The sequence below is a fragment of the Curcuma longa genome, chromosome 9, assembly GCF_044706935.1.
Source record: "Curcuma longa cultivar G26 ecotype Majalengka, Jawa Barat chromosome 9, ITB_CL_G26_1.1, whole genome shotgun sequence".
Taxonomy (NCBI): domain Eukaryota; kingdom Viridiplantae; phylum Streptophyta; class Magnoliopsida; order Zingiberales; family Zingiberaceae; genus Curcuma; species Curcuma longa.
Genome location: NC_133869.1, coordinates 6,513,037 through 6,538,628, shown reverse-complemented (window position 1 = coordinate 6,538,628; position 25,592 = coordinate 6,513,037). Strand labels below are relative to the sequence as shown.

The 25,592-nt window shown below is 40.9% G+C and overlaps 6 protein-coding genes, 1 non-coding gene and 1 pseudogene across 7 annotated transcripts in view; 3 read left to right on the top strand and 5 right to left on the bottom strand.

Moving 5' to 3' along the window:
- The window catches only part of LOC141834461 (large ribosomal subunit protein eL36y-like), a 49,127-nt gene extending 48,455 nt beyond the window's left edge, over positions 1-672 (top strand). The window contains exon 3 of the mRNA XM_074721792.1: positions 564-672. Coding sequence (XP_074577893.1) covers positions 564-672 — 109 coding nt within the window. The remainder of the gene's footprint in view (positions 1-563) is intronic.
- A 141-nt stretch (positions 673-813) lies between these two features.
- LOC141834732 (uncharacterized) lies at positions 814-2,239 on the bottom strand. Its single transcript, XM_074722076.1, has 2 exons — positions 1,925-2,239; positions 814-1,808 (listed from the first exon to the last, which is right to left on the bottom strand). The coding sequence occupies exon 2, from the start codon at positions 1,776-1,778 to the stop codon at positions 1,020-1,022; it is 759 nt and encodes a 252-aa protein (XP_074578177.1). The 5' UTR covers positions 1,779-1,808; positions 1,925-2,239; the 3' UTR covers positions 814-1,019.
- A 110-nt stretch (positions 2,240-2,349) lies between these two features.
- Positions 2,350-4,797, bottom strand: LOC141834731 (heat shock 70 kDa protein 4-like; annotated as a pseudogene).
- Positions 4,798-5,717: 920 nt separating this feature from the next.
- Positions 5,718-8,812, top strand: LOC141834844 (syntaxin-52-like). The gene is made up of 7 exons (XM_074722223.1): positions 5,718-5,827; positions 6,676-6,926; positions 7,463-7,564; positions 7,745-7,848; positions 7,922-8,022; positions 8,132-8,176; positions 8,468-8,812. The coding sequence occupies exons 2-7, from the start codon at positions 6,709-6,711 to the stop codon at positions 8,597-8,599; spliced, it is 702 nt and encodes a 233-aa protein (XP_074578324.1). The 5' UTR covers positions 5,718-5,827; positions 6,676-6,708; the 3' UTR covers positions 8,600-8,812.
- A 192-nt stretch (positions 8,813-9,004) lies between these two features.
- Positions 9,005-9,728, bottom strand: LOC141834845 (zinc finger protein ZAT18-like). Its single transcript, XM_074722224.1, has one exon. The coding sequence runs from the start codon at positions 9,726-9,728 to the stop codon at positions 9,207-9,209; it is 522 nt and encodes a 173-aa protein (XP_074578325.1). The 3' UTR covers positions 9,005-9,206.
- A 5,446-nt stretch (positions 9,729-15,174) lies between these two features.
- On the top strand, positions 15,175-15,873 carry LOC141834846 (uncharacterized). The gene has a single exon (XM_074722226.1). It carries the CDS (start codon positions 15,293-15,295, stop codon positions 15,773-15,775), a length of 483 nt encoding a protein of 160 aa, XP_074578327.1. The 5' UTR covers positions 15,175-15,292; the 3' UTR covers positions 15,776-15,873.
- A 1,068-nt stretch (positions 15,874-16,941) lies between these two features.
- On the bottom strand, positions 16,942-17,013 carry TRNAQ-UUG (transfer RNA glutamine (anticodon UUG)). The gene has a single exon. It is a non-coding gene; the product is annotated as a tRNA-Gln (tRNA).
- A 7,049-nt stretch (positions 17,014-24,062) lies between these two features.
- Positions 24,063-25,380, bottom strand: LOC141834459 (uncharacterized). The gene has a single exon (XM_074721791.1). It carries the CDS (start codon positions 25,316-25,318, stop codon positions 24,077-24,079), a length of 1,242 nt encoding a protein of 413 aa, XP_074577892.1. The 5' UTR covers positions 25,319-25,380; the 3' UTR covers positions 24,063-24,076.
- Between the last annotated feature and the right edge of the window lie 212 nt (positions 25,381-25,592).

Sequence of the window (25,592 nt, the reverse complement as noted above, 5' to 3'; positions counted from 1 at the left end):
ATATTTTTTTAAAAAATGACTTTTCATTTTTTCAAAGAATGAGATTGGAAAACATAAAGCAAATAATAATTTTAAAAAAATAAGAACAAATTCTACATAAATTATTTTAAAGCAGTAATTTATAGTAAATATTCCTTAATTTCGTAATTATTTGAAACATTTTCATTTTCTTATAAACTGGCGAGCAGTTCCAAAAGTTGTTTTTTTTGGGCATTTCCATCAAATGTTTTTGGCATATAATTTTCTAACGAGTTGTTTCTTTATTTAGGTCCGCTGGAGTCAGCGATAAGAAGAAATGATATAGTCCCTTTGCAAGACGACTCCAATTCGATATCCTGCTGGTGTCTGCTTCTCTTTCTTTTGAGGTTTACCTGGTATTTTAGTAACGGATCGATCTGTCTTTTCCCAAGAGAAATGTCATAGTAGTAATTTGGAATCTCTCGTATAGATCGATGCCGTTGATAATAATATCATTGTGCATTTGGATTTGTTCGTCCATTTCTTTTCCCTTTCGTGGGCTCGTTATGTTTTGAATGTATGATGTTATCCACTATGAATTGCAGGATAGCGCAAGTTGTAATGTTTCGTTTCGTGGCTGCGTGGGCAGTGGAAGTGACCTATCCTTATTCGATTCCTTTCGTTTTTGGGATGATTTTGACAGGAGGCGTATAGTTTGGGCAATAGTTTTCACCTTCTGTGTTGGACGTGGTCGTGCCAGAACGCTGGAATGTGAGCTGCACTTGAGGAAACGTTAATCATCGGCTGAAACTGAATCTCTGAGTCTTCTTTTGAAGAAAGGCAGGATTCTTCTGCAGAAACAGAGGTGATGGGATTGACGCAACCACTCACGCAAACATGGCACCATCAATTATAATACAGAAAAGAAAAGAGACCTCCACGACATATCTATGATGGTTCAGTTCCCTTATAGCCAAAGGGATAACGCACAAGTCATATCAGAGTTTTGTTTGAAGTGCTCTCAGAATAAAAACGAGAAAATTTCCAGCTCCAGAGCGAGCTTAGTGAACTGGTCTGAAGCTTGAAGGCGAGGAAGTTAATGGAATCACTTGCGAGGAACTCAATTGCAGATGCTGTCCTCTGTCCCTGCTTTTTCCTATTTTTACACTGATAAAGGCACTATCAGCGTCGTCTTCTTCTGCAAAAGTTTTTGCTTCTTCCATCAATCTCTTCCTCTGTAATTTCTCCTCAGCATCCTTCAGAAACTTGAATTTTGGAGGTGGAGAGGACCACATCTTGATGAACTCCTCTTCGCCTGAGGATTCAAACATAGGAGTCAGAGGAGGAGCGAAGAAAGGAGGGGAGGTGAGAGGCGTAAAGAATGGAGTGCTTGAAGCCACAAACAAATCACTCAAGCTCCTTCCTCTTGATCCCTTCCTGCTTCTGCTGTCCTCTGACTCCAATTCCTCCCTGGTTTCCTCCTTGATGGTGAAGAGAAACCTGGGAAGGCCTGCAAGGCCCTGCAACCTCATCAGCTCTGGTTCCACTGTGTCATCATCTTCCTCGATTGGCTTCAGAGGATTAGAGATCTCTTGCGGATTGCTGGCCGCTGAACTCATGGAAGATGGTTTCCTCCAGCAAAAGAGAGGGAGGAACAGATCTTCGGCAGAGAAGCTCTTGTAATCGCCATCTTCCGTGCCTCTGTTTGCTCTGTTCTTCTTCTTCCACCAAAACACGTAGTAGAGCTCTGCAACAAGAGCGAGGAAGAGGAAGCCTGAAACAAGGCTCAAACCGATTCCCAAACTGCTCAAATTTCGCATCTTTGTGCCTTCCAGTTGCAACTCTCAGCCCTACAAGAAGATTACATGGTAAAGGACAGAACACAACTGATCGCTCACACAAATCGGGTTAAAGGAGGAAGAAATATCGCATTTTTTTGCACAAATAATCACTCTGACTCACTCACACAAATATGTTGGAAGGAGGAAGAAAATTCAAATTTTGTGCACAAAAAATCTCTCTTTTAGACAGCAGAGACTGGAAAACTCTAGGATATCCCCTCATCGGGCTCAGCTTTTGCTCGGAGAGAGAGGAAAGTGCGATGCTCTGTTATTGGCGAGATTGTTCGCTAGCTTTGATAAGGATGCTTTGATTCCAAGCGCAGGGCCGGAATTGGATGTGGTAGTGGAATTATGACTGGTACTTGTCAATTAGCGAGCGACATGTGCCATGTGATTTCGAAATGGTCAGACTCGGGTTTTTTTTTTTGTTTGTGCATTTACCGAAAGTTGTGAAAACGACTAGGAAGTCGGGTTGGATTAATTTAAAATAAGAAAGGTAGGTGAAGAATTTCCGATAAAGCTTGTGGATGTTAACCAGTCTTTCAACAGATAAAGAAGATAAAGTTCAAAGTGTTGTCGCTTTCAGTCTCAGCATCTTGAAGAAATACATACACCTTCACGAGTTTGGTACAGATTAAGTTCAATATGTCGCTTCTCTTTTCACTTATCTACACTCTGGACATGATGCGGTTCCACATTCTCCTCAGCTCTTCCATTTTGGCCTCAAACTCATCGGCTCCTGCCAACTGATTACTCTCCAACCAATTCATGGCCTTCTCAATCCCCTCGTCCATCTCCCTCATCGCATTTCTCATGTCGTAGACAGTGTTCTCCAGTGCGTTCTTGGCTTCCACATTCTTCGCATGCTTATCGTCCTCCGCGTTATGCTTCTGAGCTCGACGAACCATCTTCTCAAGCTCCTCCTTGTTCTGTCTATTCTTGCTGTTGGTTATGTTCAGTTTGCTCTTGACGCCGGTGATCATGTCCTCGGCTGAAACAGTGAGTGCATAGTCGGCATCAATGTCGAAAGTCACCTTAATCTTTGGTCTTCCGTTGGTACCCGTGGCCGAGAACTCGAATTTGCCTAGGACAATGTTCTGACATGCCCTTGAATTCTCACCTTCGTACACCTGAATCGATACTCTACAGGGGGAGGAGTCATCCGTATTCTTGTTCGAGTTCTTCATTGCATTATCGTCGTGGTCAACCATCTGAATTAGCTCATGACAAACTCCCCTGCCCTGCTGTTTGCTCTGGTAGGTGGAGAAGAGCATTTCCTTCTTGGTGGGGATGGCGCAGTTCCTCGGAATCAGCACTTTCCATGGCTCCTCCTGCAGTCTCCAACCCTAGAGAGAGGGAAGTGACATCCAAAAGCAACAAGTCCTCCAGTTGATCATTACCATGGCCACTTAAGATCGCTGCATGAGCTGCAGCACCACAAGCCACCGTTTCATCCGGATTCATGCTCTTGCAGAGTTCCTTGCCATTGAAGAAGCCCTGCAGAGTTACAATATTAATCTGAAATATAAATGGCAGCAACAATTTAAAGATCACATTGTATAATCTGATTCACAATGTAAATAATTAACACGACGTAATAAAATCGAGACTAACCTGCAACAGCTGCTGTATCTTTGGAATCCTCGACGAGCCACCCACCAAGACGACTTCGTCCACCTCGTTTTTGTCGACATGAGCCTCTCTCAGGCATGTCTTCACAGTCTCCACGCACTTCGTGAAGAGGTCGTCGTTAAGCTCTTCGAATTTGCTGCGCGTGATGTTGGCGTAGAAGTCGGTGTCGTTGAAGAGGAAGTCGATCTCAATCGTCGTCTGCGTTGCCGACGAGAGAACCCTCTTCGCCCTCTCGCAAGCCGTCCTCAGCTTCGTGACCTTCCTGTGGTTGCCGCTGATGTCCTTGTTGTGCTTCGTCTTGAAATCGTGGATGAAGTAGTCCACGAGTCGCTGGTCGAAGTTCTCGCCGCCGAGGTAGACATCGCCGGCGCTCGCCTTCACCATCACGATGCTCTCTTCGATGGCTATAAGAGAGACGTTGAGGCTGCCGCCGCCGAGGTCGAAGACAAGCACATTCTTCTCCCTGTTGCTGCAGGAACCCATATTACCTTTCTTCTCGAGGCCGTAAGCGACGGCGGCTGCCGATGCTTCGTTGATGAGACGCATGACGTGGAGGCCAGCGATGTGACCAGCATCCCTAATGGCCTGGCGCTGGAGGTCGTTAAATTTCGCCGGGATGGAGATCACTGCGTTGTGGACTGCGGATCCAAGATGGGATTCGGCGATGCTGCGCATCCTCATTAGGATCATGGAGATGAGTTCCTCTGCGGCAAATTTCATCTCCTTGCCCTTGTATTGAATTAATATCATCGGCTTGTCGTCGGATCTTGCAGTGATCTCGAATGGCAGAGTATTCACGTGACCACGCGCAGAGAGATCACTGAAGCGCCTGCCAAGAAGACGCTTAACGTCTGCAAATGAGTCAAGCACTCCGAATCACAATACAATACAGGCATGAGATCACAATTAAAGCAGAGAGAGAGAGAGAGAGAGAGAGAGAGAGAGAGACCAAAGATGGTGTTGGTAGGGTTGATGGAAGCCTGGGCCTTGGCGGCGTGGCCGATGAGGCGTTCGGTGCCGTTGAAGGCGACGCAGGAGGGGGTGGTGCGGTTGCCCATCTCATCGGGGATGATCTCCGCCCATCTGTGTCGCCACACGGCAACGCAGGAATAGCTCGTGCCGAGATCGATGCCGATGGGCAGATGTTGATGAGTCTTCTTCATCCTTGCCGAGCAACGTTGGATCGATCACTACCGATGGTGAAGAAGCAAAAAAAAAAAAGAGAAAGAGGGAATCTGACGAGCGTGGAGACTAAAAACCAAAGAACACTAGCAAGTTTCTTCGTCGGCGCAGCAGGCCCGGCCGAGATAGTGCGGAAGGTACCTGGATTTTTTTTATTTTCTCTTGTTGACTTCAAGTCATCTCCATTCTCCGTTTACTGTAAAAGAGAGGAAGGGAACTAGGGAAGGAGATGGATTGGTTATTTGAGTAATTAATTGTAGAGGAATGATATGCCGCGCGACAAACGCCGCGCGACTCCTCCGCGACAGCCGACCTCCTCTCATTCATCGTCGCCGTTCGTCGCCGTCCGATCACCATTGGCCGCAATTTCGGACTCGTTGGAATCACAACTCGACGGCGCACACATTGGCATCGGATTCCGGTCGGATTGTGGCCGGAATCCGGCCGGAATCCGGCCAGAAACGCGACAGAGGCGCTGTTGGCCGATTCCGGCGGAAATCGGCCGAAATCCGGCCGAATCGCGGCCGGTCTCCGGCCGTGATTCGGCCGGATTCCGGCCGATTTCCGCCGGAATCGGCCAACAGCGCCTGTTGGGCGATTCCGGCCGAAATCGACCGGATTCCGGCCGAATCACGGCCGGAGACCGGCCGCGGTCGACACGCCCGGCGCCGGCGCGTCGACCGCGGCCGGTCTCCGGCCGTGATTCGGCCGGAATCCGGTCGATTTCGGCCGGAATCGCCCAACAGAGGCTCTGTCACGTTTCTGGCCGGATTTTGGCCGGATTCCGGCCACAATCCGGCGGGAATCCGGGTCCGGCCGGAGCGCCGGCGAGTTGGCCTTCCAACGCATCCGGTCCGGCGGCCGTTGGTGGTCGGACGACGGTGAACAGCGGCGGAGAAGCAGCGAACGTCGGAGGAGTCGCGGACGGTTGCGCGGGATATGTCGCGCGGCATATCAAAACCGATTAATTGTAATCCGTCAATTAAGCGGGTCGAGGAATGAGCACTGTTTACTTCCAGAGTCGGATTCGGGTAAAAGGATCCGCAACCTTGTAGTTATATTGGAACCTTCTCATTGATGTCGAGCCGTCGAGCCGCGCGGCGAAAAGGAATTAATCTCGGGATTGGGGAATTGCGGGGAGAGGAAGCGAGAGAGAAGAGGCATGTTTTTGATCTTCTCGTCCATTCTACGTGCGATAATTTTTTTGCTTTCCGGTTAGCTTCGATATGCTTTTCTTCTCGTTGATGATTTCCTATCGTTTGATGAAATTGCCATATCCTATGGTTAACTTTGAGCCATTTTTTTCCTAAATCTGTAGCATCTGATTTGTTTCGGTTGAGAACGAGGATTACTGTAGTTGGCATTGTGAATCGGTGATGATTTATTCCAGTTCCTTCGGTTAATGTTTGGAAATTATGCAGGATTTGATTTGGTCTAAGTTGTGGCTTCCTTGAATATCGATAATGACTGGGCGATATTCGTCTGTAAGGAGGGGTGACGATAAGAATTGTCGATTTAGGGTTTCGATTGAATGGTGCATTGATCATATATTTGAGATCTCCGAAGTGCGTCGGAGAGGGGAAAGAGAGGAATTTTGTGGAGGATAAAAGATTGTAGTGGAGAAAACCGCATTTATCTTGCTGCTAGAGATTTGAGTTGTCAAAAGCATATTTATAATGCAATGACTTTTCGTGCTACTTTCAATGTTTTTTTTTAAAAATGGAGTAGAGACTCCTTCATGGTGACTGATATGTATTTTGTGAGTGTGGTCTATATTCTCTTCTTACTACCAGCCTTGTACAATTGTAGTCTCGGTTCTAATATTATTAACAATGTTATAATCATTAATTTAATATCTCTGTGCAATAATTATGCTTTTCTTAACTCAGATTTGTGTGCTTTGACTACCATGACCTTGTCGTTAACATTTTTCGAGTAGATCAAGGTCATAATTCCATTGACAATCTGTTCTCTGTTGCTTCTCATATGAATGGTTTCTTCTACGCAATCTCATATTATATACAGTAGATGACAATGGAAACTAATATCTTGACTCTTACAGTGGAGATCATCTTTGTAGATCCTGTAATCAGCAATGGCATCTTCCTTAGATCAATGGATGAAAGAGTTCAATGAAGCATCAAGGCTTTCGGAGGAAATTAGTGTTATGCTTTCTGAAAGGGGCTCTTTGCCTTCACCCAGGCCAGAATCCCAACGCCAATTGACTGCAATGAGGAGGAAGATAACAATTCTCAGGACAAGACTGGAGAACTTGGAGTCTCTTCTCTCAAAGCTTCCTAGCTTACAGCCAATGTTAGTGTTTTCTGTTCCTTCCCGTGTTAAATATTATTCAAAGATAATACTGTACCTTTTCGTTATTCAGAACTTTGTTCTCTTGCTCTCCCTTTATTTTGTGGCATAGTAGTTCAGAAACAGTGCAAACTCTGTCAGAAAATAACTTCAACCTAGGATGCAATATTTTTGGAAGGAACAAGTAGATGTTTTTTTTCTTAATTATTTTTTCCTTTGGAAGAATAGATACAAGGATGAAGGTCTTTGAATTTTTGTTTGTTGGATGATCTGCTGTATCTGCTCAATTACAGGTTTCTTTTCTGTATGTTGCTATATATCTTATAAGTCCTTATTGTTGGGTTTAACTACACTATAATTTGATAATTCTTGTGCAAGCCTAAAGTTGTTTTTTTTTTCCTCGTATACATACAGGACATTGTAATAGAATCTTCTAAACTAAATTGCTTTACTTTGTTGATTGTACACACTTGACCATTGATTCCTTTTAGGAACATTACATTTTTTTTCTGCACACATTAACTGCCTTCATAATCCAGAAAGGATAAGGAATTACATAAGCGCCAGGAGATGCTATCAAATCTGAAATCTAAAGCAAATCAGATGGCATCGACGTTAAACATGTCCAACTTTGGGAACAGGTTAGCTTAACATATCTCCAGTACTTTTCTTTGCCTTTATAATGCTATATATACCTTTCAGTTTTACTTTGATAATCTGTTTAAATCAATTTTAGTGAGTTATTACAATGGCATGGTGTTACTGCTCCGATCATGCATTCTGATGGTTTTACATTGAACTAACTAAATTATGACACCAAGGGAGAACTTGCTTGGAGATGGTAAAAAGCCAGTCGATGTGGCAACAAGAGTTGCTGGGTTGGATAATCAGGGTATTGTTGGTCTGCAGAGGCAGATTATGAGAGGTATTTTCTAGTTTCTCTTCACATTTAAGTGAAGTTTCATTCAACATATTATACATTTTATCCCATTTTATAGAGCAAGACGAGGGTCTTGAAAAATTGGAGGATACTGTGTTAAGCACCAAACATATTGCATTAGCAGTTAACGAAGAGCTGGATATGCACACAAGATTACTTGTATGTAATATCATGACCGTGATAGGCTACTTTCTAATGCAAAATCATTGATCAGAAGCTTTCAAAAAGAGGAAGCCATTGCTGATTGAATATTTTTTGGACGATGCAGGATGATCTGGACCAGCAAGTTGGTGTAACAGACTCTAGGTTACGGGTAATCTCAACCTTTCACTGTATTACAGAACCACCTTTTCATCGTTTTCACCAGTGAATCACCTTAACATTGTCCCTTTTAGAACATTGCTTATGCATAAATATAGTGGCAGCCATTGCGTATATAAGCAAATAATTGAGAAATGTAAAATGGAGATTAAAAGACAGCATCAAGAATATTGGTTGTTTAATCTGTGGATGTTGTTAGATGATAGACTAAGTTAGAGTTTGGTGAAAAATGCCTGAGTTTGCTTGTGAATAAATTTCACTGACTGTTTCCGACTTCACGCAGAGAGTTCAAAAGCAACTCGCAATCCTCAACAAGCGAACAAAAGGTGGATGTTCTTGCAGGTGTCTGCTCTTATCGGTTGTTGCTATTGTGCTTCTCATTATTGTGGCTTGGGTTCTCATCAAGTACCTGTAAAAGGGCATCAAGAGTGTAATAATGCCAATTGCAAGTGCTTTATAATTCTGCCAGTGTTCATCTCCAAGCCAGCTGATCATCTGTTGTGTGATTTGTTGCTCTGGCACTAAGTACTCCTGCTGAAAAGTGTGAAGTTCTTGTATTTTGCTTTATTTGATGTAAAAGGAATCGAAAATTTGAAGCAACACACGGTTTTACCAATAAGTAGTGTTGGACCTTTCTTTAACTTTTTTTTTTCAAGCATCATACTGGAATTTACAGTATGGGATAAATAATACCAGTGGAGTCTGCAGTACTTTGCTTGTAACACTTTGGGAGAGCCTTTTGATCTGCTTGTGTTAAAAATTTGAAATCTAATAAAAATTAAATTTTATTCAATTAAAATTTCAGAAAATAACGCGCATATATTCTAAAAAAGGCCGCGGGAATCGATATTCTTAATTATAATTATAATTATAATTATAATCCTATGGATCATATGGCCATATACATGGTTAATTAAGCTTTAACACCAGCAAAAACAATAAATCTGGTAGATAAAAGAAATTAAGCAATAGGGTGATTAGCGAGCAGTATTAACAGCAATTAATCGACCACAGCAATCTTGTTAATTATCGGCACTCTCCAAATTCAATCCCAAGCACAGTTTGAGATCGACGTTATTCTCCAAGGGCGGCAAGTTCAAATCCAACACCACCTGTCTTGCCTCCCGCTCCGCCACCGCCACCTCTCTCGCCGGCTCCGCCGGCGCTGGGCCACTCGAAAACAACGTCGTCGACCCTTGCGCCTGAGACGACGATGCCCGGTGGCGCCGCATGTGTCCGCCCAGCGCCTGGCCGACGGCGAACTCGAGCCCGCAGACAGAGCACTCGTGGATCCTCGGCTTTGCCGACATATAGCCGGCGACCATCCGCGGCTTCTTGTGGCTCGCGCGGTGCCCGCCCAGCGCCTGGAACGACGGGAAGTGGCGGTTGCACGTCTTGCACTCGAACACGCGACTCGCGTCGCCGCCTCCTCCTCCTCCTCCTCCGCCGCCGCCGCCGTCGCGAGACAAGAGCATGAGGATGTTGGCCATGTTGATGCTGTCGACCCTGGCTTCTCCTCCAAATCGATACGATGATCTCTTCATGTCAATAATGAAGCAATCGAATCACGAATAGAATCCAAGCATCGCAATACGAGAACGTCTTTATAGACCTGATTGGCTGGTTGGTGGCAACTTTGTTTCGCCCCTCATATTTTCTCAAATTCCGAACAAATCCCAGTCAGACTCAAATCCGTCAACCAGTTCTTCTACACAAAAAGTCCAATCGATAAATTCCGATTGAAACAGTGGCAGATATTGTTTTTTTGGATGAGAATGGAATCGGAAGAGTGACGGAGTTGATACGAAGTTAGAACGACTGTATATATATGACTTGTACTTTGACTTGCAACACGGCTGCTAATTACAGTTCCACAAATAGTGCCAATTTATAGTTCATGTTGGCGTAGGATGGCCATTTGCAAAGGAAAGTTATAAATAAGTCATAATTCATTTAGTTTCAATCTAGACTTGATCTGTTTAATCGATGAGTTAATCGAACATGTTAGATGACTCATATTGTTGCACATGATTCACACTAAAATCTAAGTCCGAAGGAATCAAACACCTTTACAAATCCCACCATGATACTAATTTTATCCTCTTAATAGTACATGGTTAGCAGATAAACTTTGAATAAATAAATAATAAAAGCCGTGATAGTATTATGTTTAGTAGATGAATGCTATTGATAATTAACATCAAGTTTGGTAGAATATAAATGCAACTTTGAATAAATAAATTAGAAGAAAAAGCTTGCTTGTCTCATTGCGACAGAGTAGCAAAACTAATAATAAATTTGCAGTGGTGGATTTGCTCGAGAATTTAAAATTGAAGCATGAAGATTACTTCTAGAAAAGAGATCGATCACAACAAATTTTCTTTTGACTTATCTTTTAGTAGAGACGAGAATAATCAATCTGTAAATAATGCATGACCCATGCACAGACGTCTTGCTTCAGCTACTCAATTAAGCGAGCGTGGAAAAACTGAGATGCCCAGAGGAAAATGGGCAGTATCTTTAAGTTGAAGTCACCAGAAATGTGAAGAACACGAAGAGCAGAGTTTATGAAGCATTAAATTGAGAGAGACAAAAACTGTGGCTTTTATTGAAGTCCAAGACCAGAAATCTAGAACCACCTGGATTCAAAGAAGAAGATGCACCTAATGCCTGTGCAGATAAATGACTACCTTCTCACGTAAATGGAATTAATAGGGAGTGTTTTCGCTTTCAGGCTTAAGAGTAAACCAGCAAGGCATTAGTTATCCAAAAGAAAGAATAAATGGTGTGTCCGTAGGTCGTTAATTAATTCCTTTGGAGCATGTACAGTTGCAGAACTGAACACTTCAATGAGTGATGGAGATATCAGACTGATTGAACAAAGTGTACTCCCTTTTTTTCGTCTTCTGCAACAGTGATGGTCAGGATCATATATTCATGAAATAAGTACTCTTGTTCTTTAAGATTCTTGTTGGAAAGTAGACAGAGTTTCCACAACGTTTGTGATCCGGTCTAAGATCAGGTGATGCACTGACTCTTTGATGTATCCGCTACCGTGCTCTTTTGGTAGGTCGGCTTTTGTCTGATCAAATTCTATCGGATCAGTAGTTGTCGGATCGAGAATGCAAGAACTACGATGAATGTCTCTGACAATGATGATGACAACAGAAAAAATTAGAAAAAAAAAAACTAGAAGGGAGGTTAGAGAAAAGATGATAATGAAATAATCAAACATTAATGTGGAAGGGTGTTATAACACTCTCTGATGTTAAACACTAATATAACACCCCTCCACTTGAACGTGTTCAAGGTCTTGAACATATTCAAGTGACAGTAGGGTGGGCTAGCCCCTTGGCTGGCTCACCCCACATGCCATTTTTTTATTTTTTATTTTTAATTATATTTATTAAACAGTTAATTTTAACAGTTATTAACGATTAATTTTAATTTTTATTAAAAATTTATAAATTTTAAAATTAAAAATTAAATAAAATGGTTAGTTTTTTAACAGCTATTTTGAATGAGTATGTGGGTGAAAGACGGGGGACCCATAAATAATGAGTGTTAATGTTAAAAAAATATGGGTGAAAGAGGTAATGTTGTTATAATGAGTATGTGACAATGGACCCTATACTTTTTAATGAGGTGGAGGGTGTTATAACGAGGATGGGTTGTGGATGCCCTAAATAATGAGTGTTAATGTTAAAAGAAATGTGGGTGAAAGAGATATATTGTTATAATGAGTATGTAGCAGTAGACCCCATGCTTTTTAATGAAATAGAGGGTGTTATAACGAAGATAGATTGTGGATGTCTTAAATAACGCCATCATTATAGGATTCTCTTCATCAAAGACTATGACCTTTCCGTAACTAATTTTATTGTAACTGTCATCTTGCATTTGAACTCGATCTTAACTTAGCTAGTTGGATTTAATTCAAATGTGACTCAGACTGACTCGCATTGAGCTCTAATTTGGATGTGACTTGGGCTGACTCGAATCGAGTGCGATCATGAATTGACTAATTTGACCTGAGTTTGTTGACCAAATCCTGAGCCTAATTGATTGGAATTGAACTCAGAAGAGCTGATCTGATTGAATTTGAGTTCAGCTTAAGTTAGACTGATCCGGACAGTGCGTTTTGTTCATGCATAAGTGCAAGTGGCAACAGATACCAATTAGGCCAACTAGGTCAATCCAAGCAACTAAGAGCCCAATTCGTTAATGATAATCTAGAAATATAATATAAAAAATAAATGGAATTAATATTGTCATTAATGATATCCTGAAATGGTCACGAGATCAACACACAAGAGTCAGGGCCCCATGCATCTTGCCCCCGCAGACATAATTGAGTTGATATTTAGATGGTAAATTATCACAAGAAAATAAGAGTCGAATCGAATCCCCGAAAAAATAATCTTTTATCCACTGTTTACTTTGTTAAACTTTTATGAGAGGAGGAAAACTAATCCATCTACGGATCAATTTTTTGCAAATATTGGTCCCCTCCAAATCGGACGGAAAGCAGAAATATAAAAGACATAAAAGTCCTCTTTCCTCTCGCTTCGTCCTGCTCCCTTCTCCGACTCCCCGCAACTCTGCCGGATGGCCACCTTGGCGAGCTGCTCGTCGGCGTCAGCGCCTCTCCGTCGGGGAGGCAGAGGCGGCTGCCGAGATAACCCCTCAGGCGTGGCAGCTCCTCTCCATCTTCATCTCCACCATTACCGGTCTCGTGCTCAGTCCGCTTCCTCAAAATTTGAAGCGACAGGCAGCGAGTACTGAGCGAGATCGGGCAGGCCATTGCTGAAGCAAGCGAAGGAGTCCAGACTCTGCGCGCAGAGATCGGCATCATAAGAATGGTGGCTTGGCTGTTCCTGCCCTTGCTGCTGCCAATCGAAGTGCAATCTTTGCCTCTCCAAAACAGAGAGATCAGAGACCGGAGCCTGTAGACACTGCATGACGATGACAAGCGCGAGCCAAGAATTGCAAATTCTCTGAAACGATTCTGTCTGTCACAACCTTGTGCGCGCATATATAGCCGATGGAGGAAGAAAAACGGATCAAACGAGAGCCGATAAAGGTGAAAGACGGATCCAGTTGTTGCCAGTGAGCTAGGATAAGAAAGCAAGCAAGCCTCTGTGCCATCGTCGATAAGGTAGGGGCCTGCTCGACATGACCGACACGTGGGCGTGTCTCGTAGATCCAAGCCGGATAGAGGAGTGCCCATGTCCACATGGCCGTGTGCCGGCGTGGCAACTCGACGACCAACGAGGTGATCTGGTTGATCGTGATATCTTTCTTCTTCGCGAGGGGCTTCGTCAAGACTGGGCTCGGGGATAGGATCGCCGCCTACTTCGTCAAGTGACTTGGAAAGAGTACTCTAGGGCTTTCTTATGGACTAACGGTAAGTGAGGCTTCTGAGCATGGAGGCGGGGCGGCTTCTGAGCAGGGGAGGCGGGGCGGCTTCGACGCGAGGAGCGAGGAGGAAGAAACGAGAAGGGTATTTTAGACCATTTTATTTTCTTTCCTTCATCAGGGTAAACAAGGCTTTACAGATCAGGAAAAGGATGGATTTTATTCACTTTCCCTTCCCTTTCCTTATCCCTAGGTTTGTTTTATCCATCCATCATCCACTCTGTCAAGTAAACTGGCCCTTAGGGAATAAAATTCCTCTCAGCAGAAGAGGTCATTTAATCATCACGATTTTACCTCTCTTCAAATCATTATGGTCCGATATTATAAAGTGCTTGAGGTTTCCTTAAGTCGGTGTTCTGAGTTCCTCGTATAACTCGATTATATTTCTTGAGTTCCCAATACAATTTAATCTTTCGAGTTCATTAGGGTGAAATTAACAAGACGTACCTTAAACTCATCCACATGATCATCCAGATCGAACCATATTTATTACGATCCAAATGGTGGCCTCTCCACGTTATGATCTCTGGCCCGTAATAGCCGCCGAATAAATGACGCTACTACTATAATCAAGTGGCGATTACGCCGAGATTGACAGTTGCAACGAATAATAATGTATATAGTCAAGAGATAGTTGGCATGTTTTTCATAAATATTTTTCTTATAAATACTTTATAAATTTAGCTTGCTTTTAAACTTAGATGGCTGTTCCAATCGGTAGCTGTCGACAGTCGAAACGGGCCAGCGAATCGCTCGCGTGTCCACCTAAAACTAAACCTAAAAAACCAACCCTTGAATTTGACTTCATTTTATTTTATCAGTCTATTTTAGCGTGCGTGCATTATCCTTAATATATTTTAAAAAAAAAAGAAAATAAAAATAATACGAAACAAGCAAACTGAGACGTACAAGATTTTTACACGTATTTTGTTTTCAAAAATATTATATAAAAATAAAACCGACATGACACGGTGTTTATTAATCAAAAGAACACGATAAGACCAAAAAGGAAAGAACAAGGAGAGTACGCATAGACAGATCATACATATGAACCAAATTACCCAAATGACGGCGCTGTTTAATCTGTCAGAACGAAGTAAATCGGATCCACACTGATTACTGGCGACTTCACTCGCAAGGCGATTCCATCGACAGTCAAACCGCGTGAAGTTTTCGAATTTGATCCTTTTTCTTAGCTGCTGTTTCACTTTGACCCTTCAAATTTCAGTAGCGTGTTAAAGAGGCCTCCGATAGTAAAATTACTAACGAACGAGGTGTCGAATTGAAGTCGTTGAAATTCGAGGGGCTCGATTTATTTTAGAGGACAACATACTTTGCTTGAGCCGCAAGCAATCGCCATCAATGGCTTCCACTCACAGCAACAAAAAACTTAATGAAGAAGTCGTCGACATAGTCGTTTGACTTCAACTCACAGAATCAAACTCGAAGTGGCACCTGCACAGCTCCTTACAGTTGTTGTTGTTTTTATCCGCGTCCACCGTGCGCGAAGCTTCTCGCGTGTGCGTCGAGAACACTTGTTCAATGAATTTCCACAACTATAAATAGTTCATTGATCGGCGGTCGATTGCCAAGACGTCTCAGCATTCGTTCGTCGGACCGAGAACAGCATCCGGAATCGTTTGAGCATTTGGTCGAACAGCTGCTGCTGGTTTAGTAATTCACAGTGAACATGGTCTCGCTCAAGCGATCGAGAGGTCAGGAAGAGGTAGAAGGCGCGGAGCTGCTGCTGCTTCTCTCCTTGTCCTGCGGCACGAAGGCTCCGGCGTCGAAGGCGAAGGAGAAGGCGAAGGCGGCGGAGGAAGGCGAGTTCAAGTGCAAGACGTGTAGCCGGCGGTTCGCGACGTTTCAGGCGCTGGGCGGACACCGGACGAGCCACAAGCGGCCGAGGGTGGAGCGGCCGGCCGCGGGGAAGGAGAGTGGTGGCTCGCACCGGTGCGGCGTCTGCGGGGTGGAGTTCGCGCTGGGACAGGCGTTGGGCGGCCATATGAGGCGGCACAAGGTCCCACCGGCGGTGGACGTGGGGGAGCAGCCGGTGATCGGCGAGTTTGGACGCGGCGACGAGGTGAAGAAGTCAAACGTGTGCTGTATCGAGTTCGATATGTTGGTTGGGCGTAGCAGTTCTCAGTGTCAGCTTCTGCCGCTGTTCGTATAGCACTGATTGAATGAGGGGATCCGTCGTTGCAGATTTATTTCGAGAGCAGATTCTTTCATTTGTTTGGTTGATCTATAAATATTACACCTTTAGCTACAGATTGCTTGTACATGCTTAGATAATAGAGAGAGAGAATAGCAGATTTCCTTTAACGTTTTCTTCAGCTCTGAATGTTTTGCTTTGTTCATCGCTCTCAATCCCACGACGTGCATGTGACACTTGCCCTCCCCAACGCGCATCGAGTGCAACACGCTCATGGCCATCGCTGATGCACGACGGCTGATGACTATGACTATGGCGCGTTTACGGAGCAAGTGCCCACGCGGTTGCTTTTCACATGCTCGTGCCGTCAGCGCTCACACCAAAAATTTACCCCTGGAAACCGCAGTGTCCGCTAAGTTTTGAGCAGGCAGGCAGGCACATCTTACAGCTAAAAGAGCTCCATAAAGAGTGACCTTCATTCCTCCACGCTCGGTTCTCTCTATGGTAGAGGAGTTATTATTCTCATAGACGTAATTGAATTGATTAAGATTAAATATATTTATTAAAGTAGACAAGGATCAAAATAAAGCCAAATCAATGCTCTCCCCAACTACATCGTTTCTCGATTTACATCCTTATATATGGTCGTGAAATCGATCGTGTGAAATTATTGGAGTAACGAATTCTATCTTTTACTGAAATGTTGGATGAGTTAAGAGTTCGCCGAAATAGAAATTTTCAAATTCTCTCCTCTCGATCAAGGCCAACAAGCATTTGAAATTAAAGCATGCAAAACGGATGGAACTATATATAAAATCAACCATTTAAATATTATGATTGAAATCATAAATTTTTATGAGACAGATATTTTATGTTGTTTTCTTAAAAAGAATCTTTTTAGAAGAAAATTCAAGAATTGTGAGAAATGCAGAAAAAGGAAGGACGATAAATTGATATGGCAGCAACGAAAACAAATCAAATGGTAAATTTCTAATCATATGTTATTTTGCTTAGGTATGTCATTACTACAAATGATAAAAAAAATTTAAATCGCAAGATATAAAATTCTGATAGTTATATTTATTAAATTATTTTCGAAGAAAATAGAAACTGAGAAGGAGATGAACAAAAACTAATTGATTTTTTAAGAAACTAGAAACTGAGAAAGAAGTGAAAAAAAAGAGAGGTCCTACCGGGATTTGAACCCAGGTCGCTGGATTCAAAGTCCAGAGTGCTAACCACTACACCATAGAACCGGAGATGACAAAAACGTCATCTTTTTATTACAAATAATTTTATTTGAATATATTTGAGCCTCAGAAAAGGATGTCGGATACTTTTCCTGGTTTGAAGTAGAAAATCACACATGTGAACATGGAAATTTTAATATGAAAGTAATATTAGATACTGTAAAATTTTTAAGCATCACACTTAAATAAACAATGAATAAAAGTCAACCGTAATTTTTTTCCCCTCTTCTCTTTTGAGTTTAACACTGTCACTGGAATAAGAATAAGAATACTGTACAAAGGATAAAAGCTAAATAGTTTATAACCTAGTTTTCAGTACTTACAACCTAATTAATTTTGAAGATGATGAGTCATATCCTATGAAAAAAATGATAATCCCAGTAGCCACATCTCTGGGGGTGGTCGGTTCGGTCCCACGGAAATTTTCCAGTACTTAAGTGCATACCTAATTGCCCAATTTTGAAGGTGAAGAAAATTCTTAGCCGTAGCATATCCTACAAAAGTTGTTGCACCATTGCCCCGGGGACAGTCATATCCTATGAAAGTTTGCCACGGTAGTGTTCCAACAGTTGATCACCATGATCTTCACTGTCCCTGTAAAGCTGTTTTGATGTCAAATTAATTAAGTACTCTGCTCGTGAAGACAAACTCGTGAGCTATTTCTTCACATAGGTACTCAACCCATGACCATCCAACTTGAGTTTCCATCAAATTCAATGTCAACTCATGGCCCAGTAGTGGATCGAACCACGATATTTTAATGTGCATCCGTACCGCCTTCTTGTTGCGCCAAGCCCTAAGGGCCAGGGGGCGAGAATGCTCATTTTCAATAGCAAGACTAGTGGTGAGTAAAATCTTGATTAAATCAAAATAACGATCAAACTGATTTAATTCAAAATTTTAGTTCAGTTAATTTAGATTTTTTTTTAAAAAATTGATTATTTCAATTTATTCAATTTGGTCTAAATTATAAAATTTGGAATTCGGTTAAACAATTAAAGTGAACTCTATGTGGATTAGAAGTCTGTGATAAAATCAGACAAAAAGTTTGATAATCAAGTGATGCAGTCGGTTGACATCCACAAATCAAGCACAATAAGTTTATAGTCGACTGATGCAATCGACTACATATGTAATAGTTAACTATTAGTGAAAGAACAGTTGATTCACTATGGATAATTCAATTAATTTAATAACTGACCAAATTAGTTGATTTTATATCGATTCAGTTTGTTCGATTTTAATGACAAAGTTTGGTCGGTTCAGTTTATCAAAAAAATAATTTATTCAATTTAATTTTGATTAATTCAATTTAATTGATTTGATTTTAATTAAATACTCATCGCTACCCATAATACATCATGACAAGTTCACTCACCATGAATGGTGTTACTAAAAGGCTAAATAAGATATTTAAAGACATAGTGAGAATTATGATTTATCACTTTATCTTATTAAATGAGCATTTAAGATTGTAACATATATCTTTAATAGGGTTTCAATTAAAGTAACTAATAAAACCCCCTTATGAACTTGTGGCTGTAATTCGATCATATCAATTTAATTAAAAATGATGACTTGATGATTTAATCTTGGACACAGGGTTCTTTAGATTTAGAAAATTACCTCTATATTTCTATATATGCTAGGAATTACCTTTATATGGGACCGGTGATGACGGATTCTACATTTTCCAGAAGAGGAATTTAATTATTCCTATTAGAAAGTTAGATGGTGTAAGATTTAACTTTAAAATAGGTGTATTTTTTTATATAAACATGAGTGCTATTATAGCTTTGGTACTTTAATAAATGATTTATATCATTTTAATCTTGATGTTAATTTTGTTTAATCTTTATTTTATATTGAACACATACTGATAGTAAATATAGTGCACATAATAAAAATTCTACTTATTTATAGCATCAAAGATTAAGCAACATATCCAAAGAAAAGATAACGAGGTTAACAAAAATTGAAATATTACCTCAATTGGATTTTTGATGATTGAGATATATGTTTGAATTGTATTTAGGAAAAACAAACCAAACATATATCAAGAATCTAACCACAAGAAGCAATCAACTACTTGAAATGATACAATGATATTTGTGGTCCTTTTGACATTTCATTTTAGAGCAGTAAAAATTATTTTATCATTTTATTGATGACTTTTCACATTATTATTATACTTATTGCATGAAAAATTTTAAACAGTGGGCATCCTTGAGGTATTCGTTAATGAGATTGAAAGACAGTTGGATAGAAATGTGAAAGTTGTAAGGTCTGATAGAAATATTGAATATTTTAAAATTTTTAATGAGAATGGATAATGTCCAAGTCAATTTGTAAAATTTCTTCAAATTCGAGACATATGCATACAATATACTATACTTGGTATATCGCAACAGAATGATGTAATTAAAAGGCAGAATCATACTCTTATGGACATTGTTAGGAATATGTTAAGTTATTGTTTTGTACCTTTATCATTGTGGATGCTGTATTAAAGACTGCTTTATATTTGCTTAATAGAGTTATAGTAAGGCAGTTCCTAAGACTCCTTATGAATTGTGGACTATATGGATACATAATTTAAAACACCTCCATGTTTGGGGTTGCCCAGTCAAAAATAAAAATATATAATCCACATGAAAGAAAGCTCAATGCAAGAATCGTTAGTAGTTACTTCATCAGTTATCCTAAAAAGTCAAAAGGATATAAATTTTATTGTCCTACCCATAGTACGAGAATAATAAAGTCTGGAAATGTCAATTCATTGAGATTACCAATTAAGTAGGAGTGAGAAATCATAAAAAATGGATATTAGATAAACTTACGGTGAAATTTCTTTGCTTAATGATTCTTCTTAAGTTGTTATCCCATTTATTGTATCACAACTACACAACACGTCAAGACAACAAAATAATAATATCCAAAACCCACAAAATAAACACATAGATGATGAACCAACTAACAATGTGCAAGTCAGAAATGAACAAATGATAGAAGAAATGCAAAAAATAGCATTAAGCTAAGAAGGTCTGAAAGGCAAAGAAGACTAGCTATTTGATTATATCATTTATTCACTTGAATGTGAATGTAACTTAAGCATTGATAAAGATCCACTCTTGTTCATATAAGCCATGAAAAGTGAATTCTAAAAAGTGGTTCAACGCTATGAAAGAAGAGTTAAATTTCCATGGATGACAATAAAGTATGGGAACTAGTTGAGTTGTTTGAAGGCTCAAAACAAGTTGGTTGTAAATGGGTCTTTAAGATCAAACATGACTTGAAAGGCAACATCAAAAGGTATACAACTAGATTTGTCACCAAATGATATATTCAAAAGGATGACATTAACTACAAAGAGACTTTCTCTCCAATTTCAAAGAAGGACTCTTTGAGAATTGTTTTGGTTGTATTGACTTATTATGACCTATAGCTTCACGAAATAGACGTAAAGACTATCTTTTTGAATGATGACATAAAAGAAGAAGTTTATATATATCAACCTGAAGTATCTCTAACCACAAGAAAAGAAAATCTAATGTGTAAATTAAAGAAGTCAATATGTGGACTGAAATAAATAAGAGTGGTATCTTAAATTCAATTTTATCATAACATCATATGATTTTGAAGAGAACACTGATCAGTGCATCTATATGAAGGTTAGTGAGAGTAAGTTTACTATTTTAGTTTTATACGTTGATGACATTCTTCTTGTTGATATCGCTTTGTTATGTGATGTAAAGAAGTTTCTCTCTAAAAACTTTGAAATAAAAGATATGGGTGAGACATCTTATGTGATAGGAATAAAAATATTTCATAAAAGATCACAAGGATTGTTGTGATTGTCTCAAAAGAACTACATTAATAAAGTATTAGAGAGATTTTGAATGGAAAATTACTCTACTGGAATAGTTTTAATTCAAAAAGGGGACAAATTTAGTGAAAAGCAATGCCCAAAAAATGACTTGGAATGAAAGGAAATGAAGTTTATTTCCTATGCATCAGTGGTTGGAAAGTTTAATGTACGCCCAGACATGTACTCGATTGGATATTAATTTTGCTGTCGGGATGTTAGGCCGTTATCAAAGTAATCTTATGATGAACCACTAGAAAGTTGCAAAGAAGGTTCTTAGGTATTTACAAGGCACCAAAGATTATATTCTCACGTATAAACAATATAGATTAACTTGAAGTGGTTGACTACTCAAATGATGCATGGACTATGGATTAAAGAAATCCACATTTGGATATATTTTCCTCCTAGCGGAAGGAGCAGTGTCAGAAAAGTGAAAAACAGTCTGTAGTTGTAACTTCTGCCATGGAAACTGAATTAGTGGCATGCTTTGAGGCTATGGTTCATGGATTGTGGTTGTGAAACTTAACATTAGGGCTTGCCATTGTTAACAGTATAGTCAGGTTGCTAAGGATTTATTGTGATAATATCGTAATTGTGTTCTTCTCTAAAAATAATAAGTACTCAAAAGGTGCAAAACACATGGATTTGAAATACTTGTCTGCCAAAAAAGAAGTACAGAAATAAAAGTTGTCAATTGAGCATATAAGAACTAATTTAATGATAGCGGATCTATTGGCTAAAGCATTGTCACTCAAAATGTTTATTGACCATGTAGAAAGGATGGGTATTATGGATAAGTCTTTGTTAACATTATAGTAATATGAATATATATGTATGATAACGTCGCTCATATTAAATACACTATTGAATTCAATGAAAGTTATGTTTCTGCTTGTATCTTTGTTATCTACATATATAGTATACTTGTATTATTTTGTTATGATGATAGAATGTGTCTTTGAAAAGATATTAAATATGAATTACAGTAAAAAAAGGGCAGCCCGGTGCACGAGGCTCCCGCCTTGCGGGGTCGGGGAAAGGATCCATTGTACGCAGCCTTACCTTGCCTTTGGCAAGAGGCTGTTTTCAGGATTTGAACCCGTGACTTCTAGATCACAAGGCAGCAACCTTACCGTTGCGCCAAGGCTCCCTTTCATTAAATATGAATTACAGTATTAATTAAAATTGTTGAGTTGTGTTGATTTTATGATATATGGAAGGAATTATGTACCTGTGATTGTCATGATCCGATCCGATCATATCAATTCAATTAAAGACGATGACATGATGATAACTTCAACGTATAATACATAATTATGATTATTGTTAAAATTTTAAATCATCATATGGCCAAATGAGAGATTATTAGATTATTTATTAATAATCTGTTGTGGCCCACTTTAATATAAAAGGGCCTAATGTGATGGTTGTTTCATCGAAAAGTAATTAAAATCAATGGGTTATATTTTAAATAAAATCTTTTTTCTCTCCCTTTCATAATAGTAGCTGTTATTATAAAGGTTATCCAAAATTGATTATTAAGAGTTATCAAATACATAAATGATATAAGTTCCACCGAATAGATATGGGATGACTTCCATACAAAAGATAAGATTGGGATAACTTTTATAGAAAAGTTATATATTCTGTATGTCATCATCAAAGAGATAAAAAAACAGAAAATATAAAGAGAAGAGAAAGAGTAAGAAAGTTTTAGCTACAAGAATTTATCCGCTATATCATGGATCTGATATGTCTTTTTCAATCTCTTAATTTTAGACATTGATACATTGTGAACGTCATTATATACAAAATCCTTTTACATATGGTATAGTTTCCAACAGGGAGCACTAATACATATATAAACGTTAGTCTTGCTGTTGCCTTGTTCAGAACATGGCTCACAGCAACTGGAAATCTGGAAGACATAAACTTAGACCAAAATGAATGTGATTTTATATTTTTCATTTGTGTTTTTTTGTCATTTCAACCAAAGCATCACTATATTCTTCATAGCGAACAGAATCTACCCAAACAATTTATCAAAGGCTAGTTTGGAGGGGAGAGCACAGATTGTTCTTGATCCATTTGCTCGACAGCTGAACTCCCATATAGGAGACTTGACTTTCTACCTAGATGGTGCACATATCCCAGAAAGTTTTGAGATGTGTGCAAAATATAATGGTTTTCCCATGTTATAAGAATAGATTTAGGGTTTACATTTAGAGAAACAACATCTCTTGAGAATAATAACACTGTCTAGAAAGGTAAACTGTAGTGTTTTTTTATCTCACATGCCATCTGTAGGAAAAATAGATAATGCCTATCGCCACCCTTCTAAGCACATCGTGGGGGGTGATAGTTGATACAATTTAGGGCCACATTGAGACGATTTGAACTTCAAAGGTCAAGAAGGTTGAATTTTCGTTCAGGGGCTACCACCTACTAGAACTTGCCCTATGTTATTTGCCAACATATATGTATTGCATGAAGTAGCTATATATATGTGTCTGTTTCTTCTGCAAAAGGTGGAATCCGCCACCTTAGGGGCCCCACGACCATCTGTGAGGAGGTAAATCAAGAAATTGTAGTTAGTCACGATGCAGGAGGGTATTGCCTGGTTTCGTCAGGATTCGAACCCTTGTCCTCTTCTACAAGTCTGCTGCGTCGTAACCAACTTAACTATACTCCGGGGGCATATATGTGGCTGTTTCAGGCCTTGAGAATGATAGTTATCTCATGAGCTTTCATGAATAATAACTGTCCATTTGTTACAGCATTAAGGAGTGCAATTTCATAAGGCTCTTTTTGTGCCAATCAGTGTTTGAATGGAGGAACTAGACAATCTTTTTCTATAGGCATTTGCCCTACTATTTTATTCCACAGCGCTGAAAAAAACAGGAATGAAGATTTGATTTATTTATTGTTGAAACTTTATAAAAGAAAACTGTGAACAATAATGGAGAAGTAAAAGAAAAGTGTGGACGGAATAAAAAGCATTAATATTATTTTTCCCAAGAAAGATCAATTATCATTATCACAAAAAGGGTTTTATAATCACAAAAAAGTGAATGCTAGGAGCCGTATAATTTGTAAACAGTATCATGAAAATTGTCGATGATGGAATCTATTCATCATCACTCTGGTCAATAGAAGTCTTCGTCATCTAGTCAATCGAAGTCGCTGAAGAAGATCATCTGGTCAATCGAAGTCGTCGAAGAGGCTCCACGGAGCCTGCCATGGAGGATAATCCAGTGACTCGGACTCAAAGCAAGATGCTGGTACGATACCGAACGTCAGCTCTACAAATGCTGTCCATGGATCCTCCGCCATGCCCACCTCCTGTTCGACCGCCTGCCGCGGTGGCTTCACAAATTCTATCCATGGATCCTCCGCCGTGCCCACCACCTGTTCGACCGCCTGCAGCGGCGGCGATTCTTTCCATGGATCCTCCGCCATGCCCACCATCTGTTCGACCACCTGCCGCGGCGATTCTATCCGTGGATCCTCCGCCGTGCTCACCATCTGTTCGACCACCTGCCGCGGCGATTCTATCCGTGGATCCTCCGCCGTGCTCACCATCTGTTCGACCACCTGCCGCGGCGATTCTATCCGTGGATCCTCCGCCGTGCCCACCATCTGTTCGACCACCTGCCGCGGCGATTCTATCCGTGGATCCTCCGCCTTGCCCACCACCTGTTCGACCACCTGCCGCAGCGATTCTGTCCATGGATCCTCCCCCATGCCCGCCACCTGCTGCAGCGGCTCCACAAATTCTATCCATGGATCCTCCGCCATGCCCACCACCTGTCCGAGCGGCTCCACAAATTCTTTCCATGGATCCTCCTCGATGCCCACCACCTGTTCGTCTGCCTGCAGCGGCGGCTCCAGAAATTCTGTCCATGGATTCTCCGCCATGCCCACCACCTGTTCGACCGCCTGCCACGGCGGCTCCATGGCGATCCTCGCTTTCTCCCTCTCGATTCTGTTGCGCACCAGCACCAGCTTCATCTCCGCCAACCGCACGAGCTCCGCAGCCTGCTCGATGCCCACGTCGCACATCCTCCTTCCGCTGCCGGACAGCACTTCGTGCATGAGCAGGCTCGCCTCCAGCTCCCTGTTGTCGCCCTCCTGCCGGCTGAGCTGCTCCCACAGCTTGGCCGTACGCTGGCGGAGAAACCCTTCCTGGTCCGTCTTCTTGCGAGTCTGATCCAATTCCGGCACCGCCCTGAACCGCGCCGCCACGCGCGCGGTCTCCGCAGGCGAAGGCCACACCTCCGGCGCCTCCTCCTCCGGTCCGTAGACCACGGCGCAGGCGTCGATGCCGCAGAGGGTGGCGAGCTCGCTCACCTTCTTGAGTAGACTCTGCTTCCGCTTCTTGAAGGTGGCGCGGCGTGTGGCGTCGTGGGCGATCCACCCGAGCGTAACCTTCTTCCTCGCCATCCTCCTCAAGAATTCTAATTTCTGCAATTAACCTTCTCTCCGATCATCTAAGCCTAATTTATAGGCAATGGACCGAGTCCTAATTCCCGTGGGATTGAGAAAACAATCCAGTCAGAATCCTTGATTGAAACAAATTAAAATCTTTAAAAAATCTTTTGGGTAACGGTCGCAAATTCTATTTCCGGTAGGATTCAAGAAAGAATTCAGTCAGAATACTTGATTAACAAAATTAAAATCTTTTAGAATCTAAAAGTAATGATTAACTCCGCAGTAA

Bases quoted from the DNA above. Each gene is read 5' to 3' on its own strand.
- LOC141834732 (XM_074722076.1), bottom strand. From the start codon at position 1,778: ATGCGAAATTTGAGCAGTTTGGGAATCGGTTTGAGCCTTGTTTCAGGC.
- LOC141834844 (XM_074722223.1), top strand. From the start codon at position 6,709: ATGGCATCTTCCTTAGATCAATGGATGAAAGAGTTCAATGAAGCATCA. The intron at 6,927-7,462 runs GTTAGTGTTTTC...TTCATAATCCAG, and splicing joins CTTCCTAGCTTACAGCCAAT to AAAGGATAAGGAATTACATA. The intron at 7,849-7,921 runs GTATTTTCTAGT...CCCATTTTATAG, and splicing joins GCAGAGGCAGATTATGAGAG to AGCAAGACGAGGGTCTTGAA.
- LOC141834845 (XM_074722224.1), bottom strand. From the start codon at position 9,728: ATGAAGAGATCATCGTATCGATTTGGAGGAGAAGCCAGGGTCGACAGC.
- LOC141834846 (XM_074722226.1), top strand. From the start codon at position 15,293: ATGGTCTCGCTCAAGCGATCGAGAGGTCAGGAAGAGGTAGAAGGCGCG.
- LOC141834459 (XM_074721791.1), bottom strand. From the start codon at position 25,318: ATGGCGAGGAAGAAGGTTACGCTCGGGTGGATCGCCCACGACGCCACA.